Source organism: Gymnoscopelus braueri (genome assembly GCF_963280865.1).
Source record: "Gymnoscopelus braueri genome assembly, chromosome: 21".
NCBI classification, from domain to species: Eukaryota; Metazoa; Chordata; class Actinopteri; order Myctophiformes; family Myctophidae; genus Gymnoscopelus; species Gymnoscopelus braueri.
In genome coordinates, this window is record NC_137623.1 from 13,164,809 (window position 1) to 13,177,766 (window position 12,958).

Here is a 12,958-nt window from a genome sequence, read left to right on the forward strand (position 1 = left end):
TCTCAAAGTGGTGTCCAGGGACCCTGGGGGGGGGGGGGGGTACCAGGGGGTCCACAGCAAAATACTTGATATAGAATCACAATAATTTTAAACTAAGGAGAACGGCCACACAATTATAAATCCCCTTAGTCAGAGAGTCCTGAGTTTGTGTTGGTGACACAAATGATGAGACTTTTGGGTGCGTTCGGAAATTGCGCACCGGAGCGCACTAGCCTATTAGTTTGTATTGGCCAGTGCGCTCAGTGCTGTATTTCCGAACGCACCCCTCGTTGTTTGTAAACCACACACATGCACATATTGGTGCACCAAGACTACATTATTCCTTTTTTTTTTAACAGGACGTTCATGAAAGTCCTTGCAGGCTTGTTTCCAATGAGGGCCTGTGAGCAATTAGGGGTTAAGAGTCTTGCTCAGGGACAAATTTCATTTCATCAACACATATGCTGGCATGGCCTGAAATCGTACCTGGGGCAACCAGGGCCTCTGGCTCCCTAGGCGGGCTCACTAACCACTCAGCTATGGCCGCCACATATTTATTGTATGTATCATATGTATTAGGCCTATTGATGAATTGAGTAAAATGGACCACAATGGAAACAAGCCCCTGGGCCTTTTTGTGTTATCCTTTCAGCATAACCATTGACTGTACTACCTGTACCGTTAATAATCCTGATAATAAAGTATTCAATCAATCAATCAATCAATCAATTAATTTGTTTCCAGTGTCACATGAGGCCTTACGCGAATTATGGGCATCATTTCCTCAACCTAAGAGAAATCAAAAAGGGTCATATCAGTCTGCCGATACCTTCCAAGATGACGTTAAAAAGTGTCTGCATATCACAAGACATGGGTTCTATCAACAGTCAAAGCTCTCATTGCAGGATCAGGCGCCTGTAGTACCTGTAGTCATGCAGCTGCAATCGGAGTAATGTAAGCAGGATTATGACTTATCCTACATGTTTTAATTAGATCTCCGTCCACACAGCTGATTCAAATTAATGTCAATGCGTTATTATCAAGCCCTGCTGGACCTAGTGATTAACAAGTATAATTGAATTCCCATGCAGGGATTCATACAGTCATACATACAGTAGCAGCAACAGCAATAATAATGAAGCCTACCAAGGAGGTATAGGCTACAGCTAAGAGCAAGTGTCAAGAGCCAAACCAAAACAAATAAGAATCTGTATTAAATAAAGAATAATACACAAGAGGCCGTGGAATCACACCAGCCACGAGGCAAACTGTTGCACGAGGCAAAATCCACCGCAGCAATTTAACTGAGAGTCGTTCCATTTTAACACTCTCACAGTTACAAATTGATAAATGAACACTCAGGATTTTACAGTGTGAGAGAGAGAGAGAGACTCTATGCCACACTGCGCGCACTTTAGATCTGCGCCCGACACCTTGCGGCTGGTAAATAATACAACTCTAGATCTCAAACATGCAGGGTAAGGGTAACAGGGATGATGTTTGGGAAGGAAACAGTTCGCTAGGTAATGACTACTTGACTAGATATATCCTTCACTGTAGGATTTAACAACAGCGCATCTCTCAACCGCTCTGACAACTGTAAATCCACCTCTTTCCTAGGGAGCTGAAGGTAATATCTATAGTCATTATAACGTACTGTTTCACAAACATCTCCTGGAATCCCCATTACCGTTACCCTGCAGGTTTGAGATCTAGCGCTGTACCGACACAGCTGATTTGTACCTGACAGACCACATTGTGATCAGACCTGACAGACCACATTGTTATCACCAGGTCATTAAAGTTAGCCAGGTGTAAACACAAGAGCTATATTTTAATGCATGGTGTAAATATATCTGTACACAGACAGACAGTGTGTAAGTGTGTGTATGTGTGTGTGTGTGTGTGTGTGTGTGTGTATGTGTATGTGTATGTGTATGTGTGTGTGTGTATGTGTATGTGTATGTGTATGTGTATGTGTATGTGTATGTGTATGTGTATGTGTACGTGTACGTGTACGTGTACGTGTACGCGTGCGTGTGCATGTGTGTGCGCGTGCGTGCGTGTGCGTGCGTGCACCTGTACTATACAGCTGCTCTTTCTCCAGGTATAGCCGACACTCCTGCTCCGCTCTCTTCAGCTCCCAGTGGAACTGGCACACTGGAATTCCATTGGCCTGCGGACACAGGAAATAGGAAGTTAAACCAGGAAGTAGGATGAAGGATATAAATCACACAAGCGTCAGGGAACTTCAAGCATAAATCACACGGCGTCAGGAAAGCTTTGGCAGCCCACCCAGCTCATCACTTATCACAGCAGTCAATCAAGTATGTGTGTTTTCAGAGCATGTTTATTTTAATGATCAATACAAAAGCATCTGATTCTGATCGGTCTTGTTCTGCCAACAGCACCAACGTTGAAGTATACTTTAAGTTCCTATTTATTTATCGGTCACAATACATTGTGAGCTTGTAGATCGGCTATTTTTGTTATTCGTCGTTGATATTATATACTGATATATATAGGGCTTAAGCAGTTAAAATAAAGTATTTAGCCGACACTGTTATCCACATCCAGAGAGACTTAGCAAGTAAGGAGGTTGAGTGCCTTGCGCATAGGCACTCCCCACAGAGTGCACGTTAAACCAAAATGCTAAAATAACCCAAACCCAGTTTTTCTTTGGCTCATAATCATAGGGGAACCTCTTTTGATGGCTTATAGCACCTATCTTAAAGTGCTATAAAGAACTTCTGTGCCATATAGCAGTGATAAAGCAATACATGTTTTATTTATTTGAAACAAGGTTGATTTTTCAATGTTTATAATGGCATGAACCTGTATGAATGAGGTGTCAACTGTATGAAACGTTTCGTGCAAAATATTTGTATGTATTGTACAGTATGTATATGCATTTTTGGATGACTGAGTTAAATTAACACTGAGGATTTTCAACGAGGTACAAATCGTATTAAATGGGGGTCTAAGGCCCAAAGCATAGCAAACTGGGGGTCCTTGAAATTCAAAAGGTTGAAAATCACTGATGTAGAGTCTTGCGTTTCTGTCTTGGGGCTGAGGGTGGCGATACCTGTTGGGTGTTGGTGCTTTTAGTTTGCTGTGCAACATTTTTGACCGTCTTTTTGAGAAGCCACCTTTCCATGTTGTACTAGTGATGGTAAATAAAGTCTCCTTGGGTTACAATTTACAAAAGCTATTGTGGTGCGATTGAGTTAACCCATTAAGACCAGGAAAGCATCTGCGTCACTTTAGATGCTGTTTGGTGTATCGATATTGTACAAAATAAATCTGCCAACCCCTGATCTAGACAACCTTTTCATAACAGCAAAGCATAACATGGTTTACGCAACATATACCACAGAATGGTTTCTAACAGTAGGTGTTCAGATTTCCTAACAATTTTAAAGGGGAGCAGAGATCTTTCCTCCAGTCAAATCCTGAGTGTCATTATAAAAAAGAGTGTACAAATGGTACACAAATGGACCTGTAATTACAAATGGACGCTTACGGGTCTGTAACCCCCGAAATGTGCAGTTCTCTGGGTTAAATAAACACGGAGGAATCGACAGCCTACACTGGATAAACATACTCAGACAGGAAGAGAGACAGAGAGAGACAGAGTATGTGGTGTTGTAACGTTCTGGAAGTGGACTGGAATGGTTCTGCTCACAGTCATAAATTCAACACAGCAGGAGCGTTTCGAAATCCACAAAAGAAAAATGTGAAGGAACGGTCAGTCCTGCACTGTGTGTGTGTGTGTTCGTTTGTGCGCTTTTGTGTGTCAGCAGCTGGGAGGTCTGTTTACGTTAGGATTATTGCCACTCTCGGTTGCGTTTCAAAGCTGTCAATGTGTTTAGGTCTCACACTGGCAAACACACCGTTCACACACCCACCCACAACGCGCGCGCACACACACACACACACACACACACACACACACACACACACACACACACACACACACACACACACACACACACACACACACACACACACACACACACACACACACACACACACACACACACACACACACACACACACACACACACACACACACCTTGTTACCCCTCTCGGGAGTCATCCATCCCACGAGCCGTCAAAACAACCAATGAGAATTTCACCTCATCACCAAGTACCAATCACACACCACCACTACCACCACCACCAACAACTTGAACTCATTAGACAAGAAGGTGGCTGTAGGAACAGCCAGGGCTGGCTGGCTGCATGGGCCTTCATCAATGTCTTGACCTTGAACAAGAAAGAAAGGTCATTAAGTTGTGCCATTAATGGACATGAACCCAGGAAAACGTCTGGGCAATCAGGTCAGGGCATTGTCCGGGGTTAACCTTTCACACATGTAGCAAGCAATGGGAGAATGTCCGTTTCAGATGTGTTCACATGTCCTACTATAATTAAGGAAACCTTTGTCATCAAAGGGAACCTCTGTCATCAAGGGAACCTCTGTCATCAAGGGAACCTCTGTCATCAAGGGAACCTCAGTCATCAAAGCCAGCAGGGTTCTCCCCAGTGGCTTGAGCAATTGATCTGAACTTGCACACAGCCATTGACCATTAGCATGTGCACACAACCGCAACGCCTGTTTTTCAATTTCAAGATTCGAATCCAGGTTGTGTTATTAGCACATAGCTTAGATCAAACTGCTTAAACGTCAACTTCCCATGGTTGTGGGAGAGAGAGAGCACATCCCTGGGTAGCGCAACAAAACAGGGGCCGCGGACTGTGTTGCAATTGTTGCAGCTAGGCAGACATCGACTCACTAGGAACACACGCCTTGCCCATACATAACTAAAAGTCTGCAAATATATTGAGTGCGCACATCCCTGGGTAATGGACTAGTAAAGATTAATAGTCTGTTTGATAAAGCACACATTAAGCTACACCCATTTAACAGCGTGATTAAATGCAATCTTTTTTTTATTTCCTTCCACACCACATTGCAGTTTCCCATTGATGCACCGATGCAAAACACAATTTGAATAATCATGTTTGTTTAACTATAATATATGTCTCTATCTATGCATGATGATGCCTTGTTAGAAAAGAAACATGTTCATTATGAGAAAAGTCATGGGATATTCATGTGACATAACTGACTTTCCTGTCCACACGTAGGGTGCTGTGTGCACCTTTATTAAAATCACATGTTGTGAACACTATATGAATACAAAGCTTATTGTACAACTTGCCTAGAATGGAATGTAAAGTTAACTAGGTTTGCATGAGTGAAACGCGTATAAACCCCTATGTAGCAGTGCACAGGGAAGCGTTGCGTTGTAGCTCGTTGTCTACATTACTACGGTAGTAAAGAAGCGTTGCTTGTGTTTGAACAACGTTTCATTTATGAGTCATTGATCACCGAAGTTTGTTCTGTGAAACATAGCCGAATGAACTCATTTTCAGTTATCTTATCTCTCTCTCCAAACACCTCGGGAGTAGGGGAGGCTCATCTCTCCTCGACAATATAAGTGTCATCAACACGGCCACTTGCTCGATGTAAATTAATCTCGTCCATTCACACATGGGTTGAATCAGACATCGCAAAGACTTAACTCAGGGGAGCCGGCAGCGTCTGTTGCATGTCGGGTCCATACTGAGTCGGATATGTGCGTTCATACACACAGCCACAATGTTTAAAGTCTGGAAAACGTCCATGTTTAAGTGCATGTGTGACTGCGGCTATTAATGAAGGGAAAGGGAAAGTGAACGGAGAAAAAAAACGTTACAAATGATACACAATATAAGAATAGAAACATAGATTGGGTGTCCTCAAGCACAATGTAATCAAACTCATCAAGCGTACTTGAGCTCACCCGCTGAGTCCTGTGGTAGGTCGCCAAAGCCAAACGATGGCATTGTACGTTTCTGCTGTAGTGTTGTTTGACTGAAAACAGCCTCTCTAATCTTTAAAGCACATTATACATGAAAACACCTGTACTTCAGTACGATAACAACACAATAAACAAATCAACGGAAAACCTTGCAGTATTCCATGCAATTTAAGAAGCAATATACAGCTTAGAGGGACCAGTAGTGTCTCCAACAGGTTGCCCGAGACAACTGTCACCAATAAGAGGTATAGCCATACACACTGTCACCATGACCATGATGTTTCATATCATCATATCGAGACGCAACACGACAATACTATTCATAAGGTCAGAGTAACATTTGAATGTGCGGTCAGTTATAGTTGAAACATCCCACAGTAGGAACCGCGGTTACATAAACAAACACAACTTAATCATGCGTACTATACACGCATACATCATATAGCATCAAACAACGAGACAGCTTTCTACAAGAGGCAGCTCTCTTATACATGGGAAAGTGTTACGAGTGTGAGTATTGTGTGGCTGTGTGTGTGGGTTTTGTTTGTTTGAGTGTATGTATGGGATTGTGTGTGAGTGTTCACTTCGAGGCGCTGACCCTCGCCTGATTGCTGCCTGCCAATCACCACTGCTCCCAGTGATTGGTTGGACAAGGCTATACTTAAGACTTCTGAACACCTGTGGTCTGTGGCAGCATTTGCAGTAATGCTGTCCCGCACGCACGCACGCACGCACGCACGCACGCACGCACGCACGCACGCACGCACGCACGCACACACACACACACACACACACACACACACACACACACACACACACACACACACACACACACACACACACACACACACACACACACACACACACACACACACACACACACACACACACACACACACAGTGTTCTTTATTATGTTTTGAGTCCTCTACCTCTAGTCATTTTGTAATGTGCAAGCACTGGGCTACGGAAGCCAGCTTTTTGTATAAAGTCCTCTTTTGGTAGATTAGAGTAGAGAGAAGAATTAGCAATTTGTTGTAACTTTATTCTGTGTTTGTCAGGTTAGTGGTTTAAACTCAGGGTTAGTCTTAGTATGCTTATGTTTATTGCCCTGAGTTGCTCTGTGTATATGATTTAAAGTCTATTTAAATTAATGTAAATATCTTAAGTTATTAATAAAAACAGGGTTTCAGTCCCACTTTATGTTGCATTCCTTTTTCCCCTAGACGGGGACGTAACGGAGAGTAAAATGATTGCATAAAGTAAAATGATTGCACAAAGTAAAATGATTGCATAAAGTAAAATGATTGCACAAGAGTAAAATGATTGCATTGTTGTACAGTATGGTCATGACAGACATGACTGGTCTCGATGGGGGAGAAGGGGATGGGGGGAAACGAGTCCCTTGGTCCAAGATCGAGAACGTTAAAATGTGGACTCCAGACTGAAACCATACTCGATACAGCCCTTTACACCAGCGGTTATCAACCTTTTCGGGATCAGGGCCAACTTGAAAATTCCAAAAGCTTTCGCCAGGCCCGCCCATCTGTCCACTTATCGGCAGCCGTGTACTGTTAAGTGGTCAGAACAGTGGGCCACGCGCATTTTCAGAGCATGTTTATTTTAATGGTCAACCAATTGTGTTCCGACTTGGATCAATGGAACTAACGTAGTATACATTAAGGTTTTATCGGTGTCACGATATAAACTCACTTTTTAAGGTTTTAAAGAAAATATACCATTACATTTTTTTTACAATTCCCCCCCTAAATATTACTGTTATATTACCATTCAAATCGCAGTGTTTTGCCAATAATTTGAGGGCTCACTTGCAATACCTTCACAGCCCACGAGTGGAGCCCACCCTATAGGTTGAGAATCACTGCTTTACACCATCTATGTAAAGACAAACAAGGCTGGTTAACTGTATATGTCAGAGATGTCCACGAGTCTCTGAGCTCGAGTCCGAGTCAAGTCTCAAGTCTTTGAGGCACGAGTCGAGTCAAGTCTCAAGTCTTTGAGGGTTGAGTCGAGTCGAGTCCGAGTCAAGTCTTAAGTCTTTGAGGCACGAGTCGAGTCAAGTCTCAAGTCTTTGAGGGTTGAGTCGAGTCGAGTCCGAGTCAAGTCTTTGAGGGTCGAGTACGAGTCAAGTCTCGAGTCTTTTTAAAGTCTTTTTTTTATTTATTTATTTTTTTTTTTTGGGGGGGGGGGTTATATTCTTAATTTATTTAATTATGTATTTATATGATGTAGCCTAAGGCTGAAATACAGTTATTATGCACACACACACACACACACACACACACACACACACACACACACACACACACACACACACAAACACGAAGGCATAGATGTAAAAGTATAGACAGGTCATAAAAAATCACATTAGATTCACAGATTATTTTATGTATTTTCCCCACAATTTATTTTCATTCAAATGAAATGTGATTGAACTTGCACTAATAATGACTTTAGTTGATTTTTCACTCTTTAAAATATAGTATTTCTTAATTATTAATAATTACAGCTTGTAGATTGGCTATTTTCACGATTTTAAATTGTTTTTAAATAATAATAAAAAAGGAACATACAAGATTTCCACCCGACAGCGATAATATATAGCCAATATGGTTCTGTATCAGTATATGAGTCAGTTTTTGCAGATTTCATTCTAATTGGCTACTATGCCTGCATATGAATTTCATGGGCCTGGGTAGGTCACCCTGGCTTGGCGGAGATATGCCCTGTTGCGCACAGGTTAGGCGAGCAGAGCAGTGGCGTCTTATCTTCTCAGCAGTGGCGTGATATCTCTGTGTCTCCTCAGCTGTCATAGACATGTCACTTGCTTGTAGTCAGTGGTTCTCAACCTGTGGGTCGGGACTAGCTGTAGTATACAACCCTCGTAGACGTATTTATGATTCAGAATCATAAATACGTCTACGAGGGTTGTATACTACAGCTAGGTCGGGACCACAACGGAGCTCACAATGCCTCGCAAGCTTGTAGATCTGCTATTTTCACAATATTTATCTGTGGAATCGAGTCAAACTAAATGTGGATCCCCAGTTCAAATATGATTCTTTTGGGGGTCACGGCCTGAAAAGGTTTGAGAACCACAGCTTTTATGCAGTGAACATTACATGAGCGTAGCGTTTACCGTGGTGAAGTGTTGAATATTCACCCAGCTGGGTTTAACGAAATGAAAATCCGATGTTTCCTAAACGTGCTGTCACAGATGATCCGACCATCTTATAAAAAATGTAAGCATACGCCAAGATAACTGAGGTTATATAGCTGATTCTGAGCTAAACATATTTGTTTAATTTCGAAGTTTTTATATTTAAACTTTATGATGAAAGGCCGCGGCGGCCACACACATAGCAGCTGTTGCGCTCGCCTCTCCATGTTTTAGTTAATGAGCAGCACGAAACAGCTTGACTGAAGCCGGCTCCACGCAGCGCGCACTGGAGCGGAGGTTTCTTTGCGGGGGGAGGACAGGGGAGTGGAAGTTTCTTGGGCATTTCATTCATTTATTTGTCCAAAAAAAAAAACATAAAATAAAGATTGTCCACGAGTCTTTGAGGCTCGAGTCGAGTCAAGTCTCAAGTCTTTGAGGCTCGAGTCGAGTCAAGTCTCAAGTCTTTGAGGGGCGAGTCAGAGTCGAGTCGAGAGTCTCGTTTTTGGCAAGTCCGAGTCCCTAACTCGAGTCCCCATCTCTGGTATATGTTAATATACTATATAATACCACAATATTACAGTCACCATGACTAATTAATACACATTAAGAGCAGCTCAAACAACAGTAGAGAGAGTAATTTACAGTAGCAGCCTTTTAATACTGCTTAATGTATGAACTGTTGACATACAAGCTTTAAATCACAAGAAGCAGTTTGTGCTGTTTGGCTGTTTAGGTCACATGATCTACTACACTCTAACAAGAATCTGTCACTGTGCCAGGGGGCAAAGTTCAATGTGCCATACCAGAATGTACACACATGTAGAGATTTGATGACTGATGCAAGCACGCACGCACGCGCACACGCACACACCTTTTGCACAAATACACAGCTTTGTACGCACAAACACACGCAATTGCGCATGAACACACAACCAGCCTTTTGCACGTGTGCACACACACACACCGACTTTCGCGCAATTGTTTTGAAATTAACCTCGGCAGATACGTTATTTCTCAGTACAATTTGTTTCATTCTCAAGATGCAAAACAAAGGCATTTTTTCCCTTCATTTTATTAACATTTTTGTAGAGATCTTTTCACACCTGGCTACATTTGGCTACACTGCCATTTGAATGTATTGGACTGTAAATATAATAGCGATGCAAGAAGGCAGAATAAAGGCTGCATTGTTTTTGTTTTGTTCACGGCACAGATGGGTGCATTACGTTCATGATTATGACATTTTACTTGATTAATTGTTACTCAAATAATGTTTAGTTTGTCATCAGAACATTATGAATAAAAATTACATTTGTTTGGCTTTTAGGGTTCGTAAACAAAAGGTGCACAGTGCAGATATGACAAATAACGTACATAATTTAATAACTTTATACTTAAAAATGAATAGTGGAAATAGCCTCTACAACATAGTACAAGCTCAAAACACGGCATCGTGACACGTTTTGAGCTTGTAGATCTGCTATTTCCACTATTTTTGAAAATGTTTGAAAAAATATGAAAATGTTTCAACATGGAAAGGATTATGACGATTATGACGATCGTAATTTTTTTTTTTTTTGCGATTATAGGCGATACTAGGCGATGATGTAATAATTGTTACAGGCCTAGCTACACTGACAACACAACCGATATTTATTTGGCCCTCTTTTAAAAGGTTTGGGCACCCCTGTCCTAAGTTATAAATATCTATCTGTGCCCGTGTCCTTGGCATGATGGTGTAACACTTTAGGCTGCCTCTGTTGTTCTGACCTCAGACATGACAGTGGTGGGGAGGAGGAGGAGGAGGGGGGGGGGGGCACTAATGAGCTTCCACTGAGCACAGGTAGAGAAAAGGTGATGAAAAGGCGATGAAAAGGTGATGGTAGGTGTCAGGTGAGGTTGAGGGTCAAACCCTTTGCCCCTCCCTGTCTGCTGTTGTTTTCGTAGGGAGCTGACAGACAAGAGAGACCCTCCGGCTGACCTGACGTGTCTGCGTCAGTACCTGCGTCATATACACCGGAAAGAAACGTCAGACTCTGCTCTCAAGTTCAGGCAAAATGGAGCCTATCTCGACTGGTTCACTTCATCATGACTGAACAAATATACTTGAACTGCTAAAAATGTGTAGACTTTCAGCTCATTGACAATTCTGCTGACAATGATTTAGTTGCGTTCACCTGGTTTGCCAGGTCTGACTAGACCCTGGTTAAACATGCATTTAGAAGGACAACCAAATGCGCTATCTCGAAGGTTTTCAAAACGCGTTGCTCTGCTCTGCGACGCGTTTTGAGCTTGTAGATCGGCTATTTTCATTACTTTTGTGTGACGTAGAATACGGAGATAAGAGGTGTCTGCCCGACAGTAAATGCAATGTGGCCCTCTGGAGTGAGTGTGCCCTCTCCATCATCAAAGTTGTCCACCCTTCTAGCTGGTGTACTATGTGAGTCGAGTATATACTGGTACTTTGTGATAGCCTTGAATAGCTGCTGTGAGCATACTGGTACAGTGCATTGGTGATACTCTTGCTCTGTTCCCTTTGCCAAAACAATTCCCTTGCATGAATCTCATACTTGGCAATAAAGCGTCCTTGTGTTCTGGGTTCTAAAGTATTATAGTATTCGGGGTCAGAGGAGCAACTCAGAGTTCTGGGTCCCATGAGAACATGTCACACTGGATCCCCTAATATTTATAGGACAATAAAATCCATAAACCAAAGAGCCCCTGCAGCTAAGGGCCTCTGGATTCTACATAACTTTTCACCCTTATTTGGAATCTACATCTACGTACATGGAAAATACATCTCTGGTATTTAGTCTGGAGAAGCAATTAAAGAGGGGTGAAACCCTAGGCTAAGAGTCCTTACACACCGGGGGCGAATTTTTCATGCGAATAATATGCTTTTTTAAAAAACCTTATAAAGTCAATGCAAGCTCCCACGGAGCGAAAAAGCGAAGCCAAAAAGCGTCTTTTTTATTCGGAACAAGTCCGAATTTTGTGTATATTCGCATAATCGCCGGTGTGTAATTACCTTTATTGTGTAGTTTGTTTTCCAGTTCAGGTTAAAAAGGACAGCACGGTAACAATCTGGCAGGCTGCATAAGGCTGACCTTATAGTACACCATGAGGTAAGCAACACAATTGCAGATAATCAAATGAATAATGGTTGTAAGATAAGATAATTCCTTTTAACAGGACGTTCATGAAAGTCCTTGCGGGCTTGTTTCCAATGAGGGCCTGTGAGCAATTAGGGGTTAAGAGTCTTGCTCAGGGACAAATTTCATTTCATCGACACATATGCTGGCGTGGCCTGGAATCGTACCTGGGGCAACCAGGGCCTCTGGCTCCCTAGGCGGGATCACTAACCACTCAGCTATGGCCGTTAGATGCCCTTGTGTTAGATGTAGTGACAATGTAGTGTCAACGTGCGTTCACAATCTATCCTTGCACATGGCTCTGGGCACACCTAAACCTAACACACCTATTATTAATTGTATTAGCAGCAGCTACAGTACATTGCCATGTTTTTAATCTGCAGTAGTCTTTATCCAGAACTGGAAAACTACTAAATAAGCCAAGAGGGTTTCATGCCCCTTAAGTATTATGTAGCATATGTTCCGTTCTGTTCTTAGATGACTGACTCCCGCTGGACTCTGCCAGTACATTTTGCATATGGATATGGACTACTGGGATGTACACAACTGAACCACAACTGAGCCTGTTAAGGATCACTGTTGCTGTTATATCACCATAATATACTGTACGTATGAACGTATGAACTGTATGAACATAATATACTGTATGTTCATGCATAGAGTATATTCCCTGGTGATATATTGTACAGCTGTCAGTCAGACCTAGCACAGATATAGGGTCAGACTACAGAGGTGCATACAGGAGGCGAAGATTTTGTGCAGTGAAAAGGCACAAACT

The 12,958-nt window shown here is 42.3% G+C and overlaps 1 protein-coding gene across 3 annotated transcripts in view; it reads right to left on the reverse strand.

Annotated features, from left to right (window-relative positions):
- LOC308077265 (vasoactive intestinal polypeptide receptor 2-like) overlaps window positions 1-12,958 on the reverse strand; it is a 45,800-nt gene that overhangs the window by 30,052 nt on the left and 2,790 nt on the right. For all 3 annotated transcript variants that reach the window (XM_080417888.1, XM_080417887.1, XM_080417886.1), the window contains exon 2: window positions 2,059-2,155. In XM_080417888.1, coding sequence (XP_080274014.1) covers window positions 2,059-2,155 — 97 coding nt within the window. The remainder of the gene's footprint in view (window positions 1-2,058; window positions 2,156-12,958) is intronic.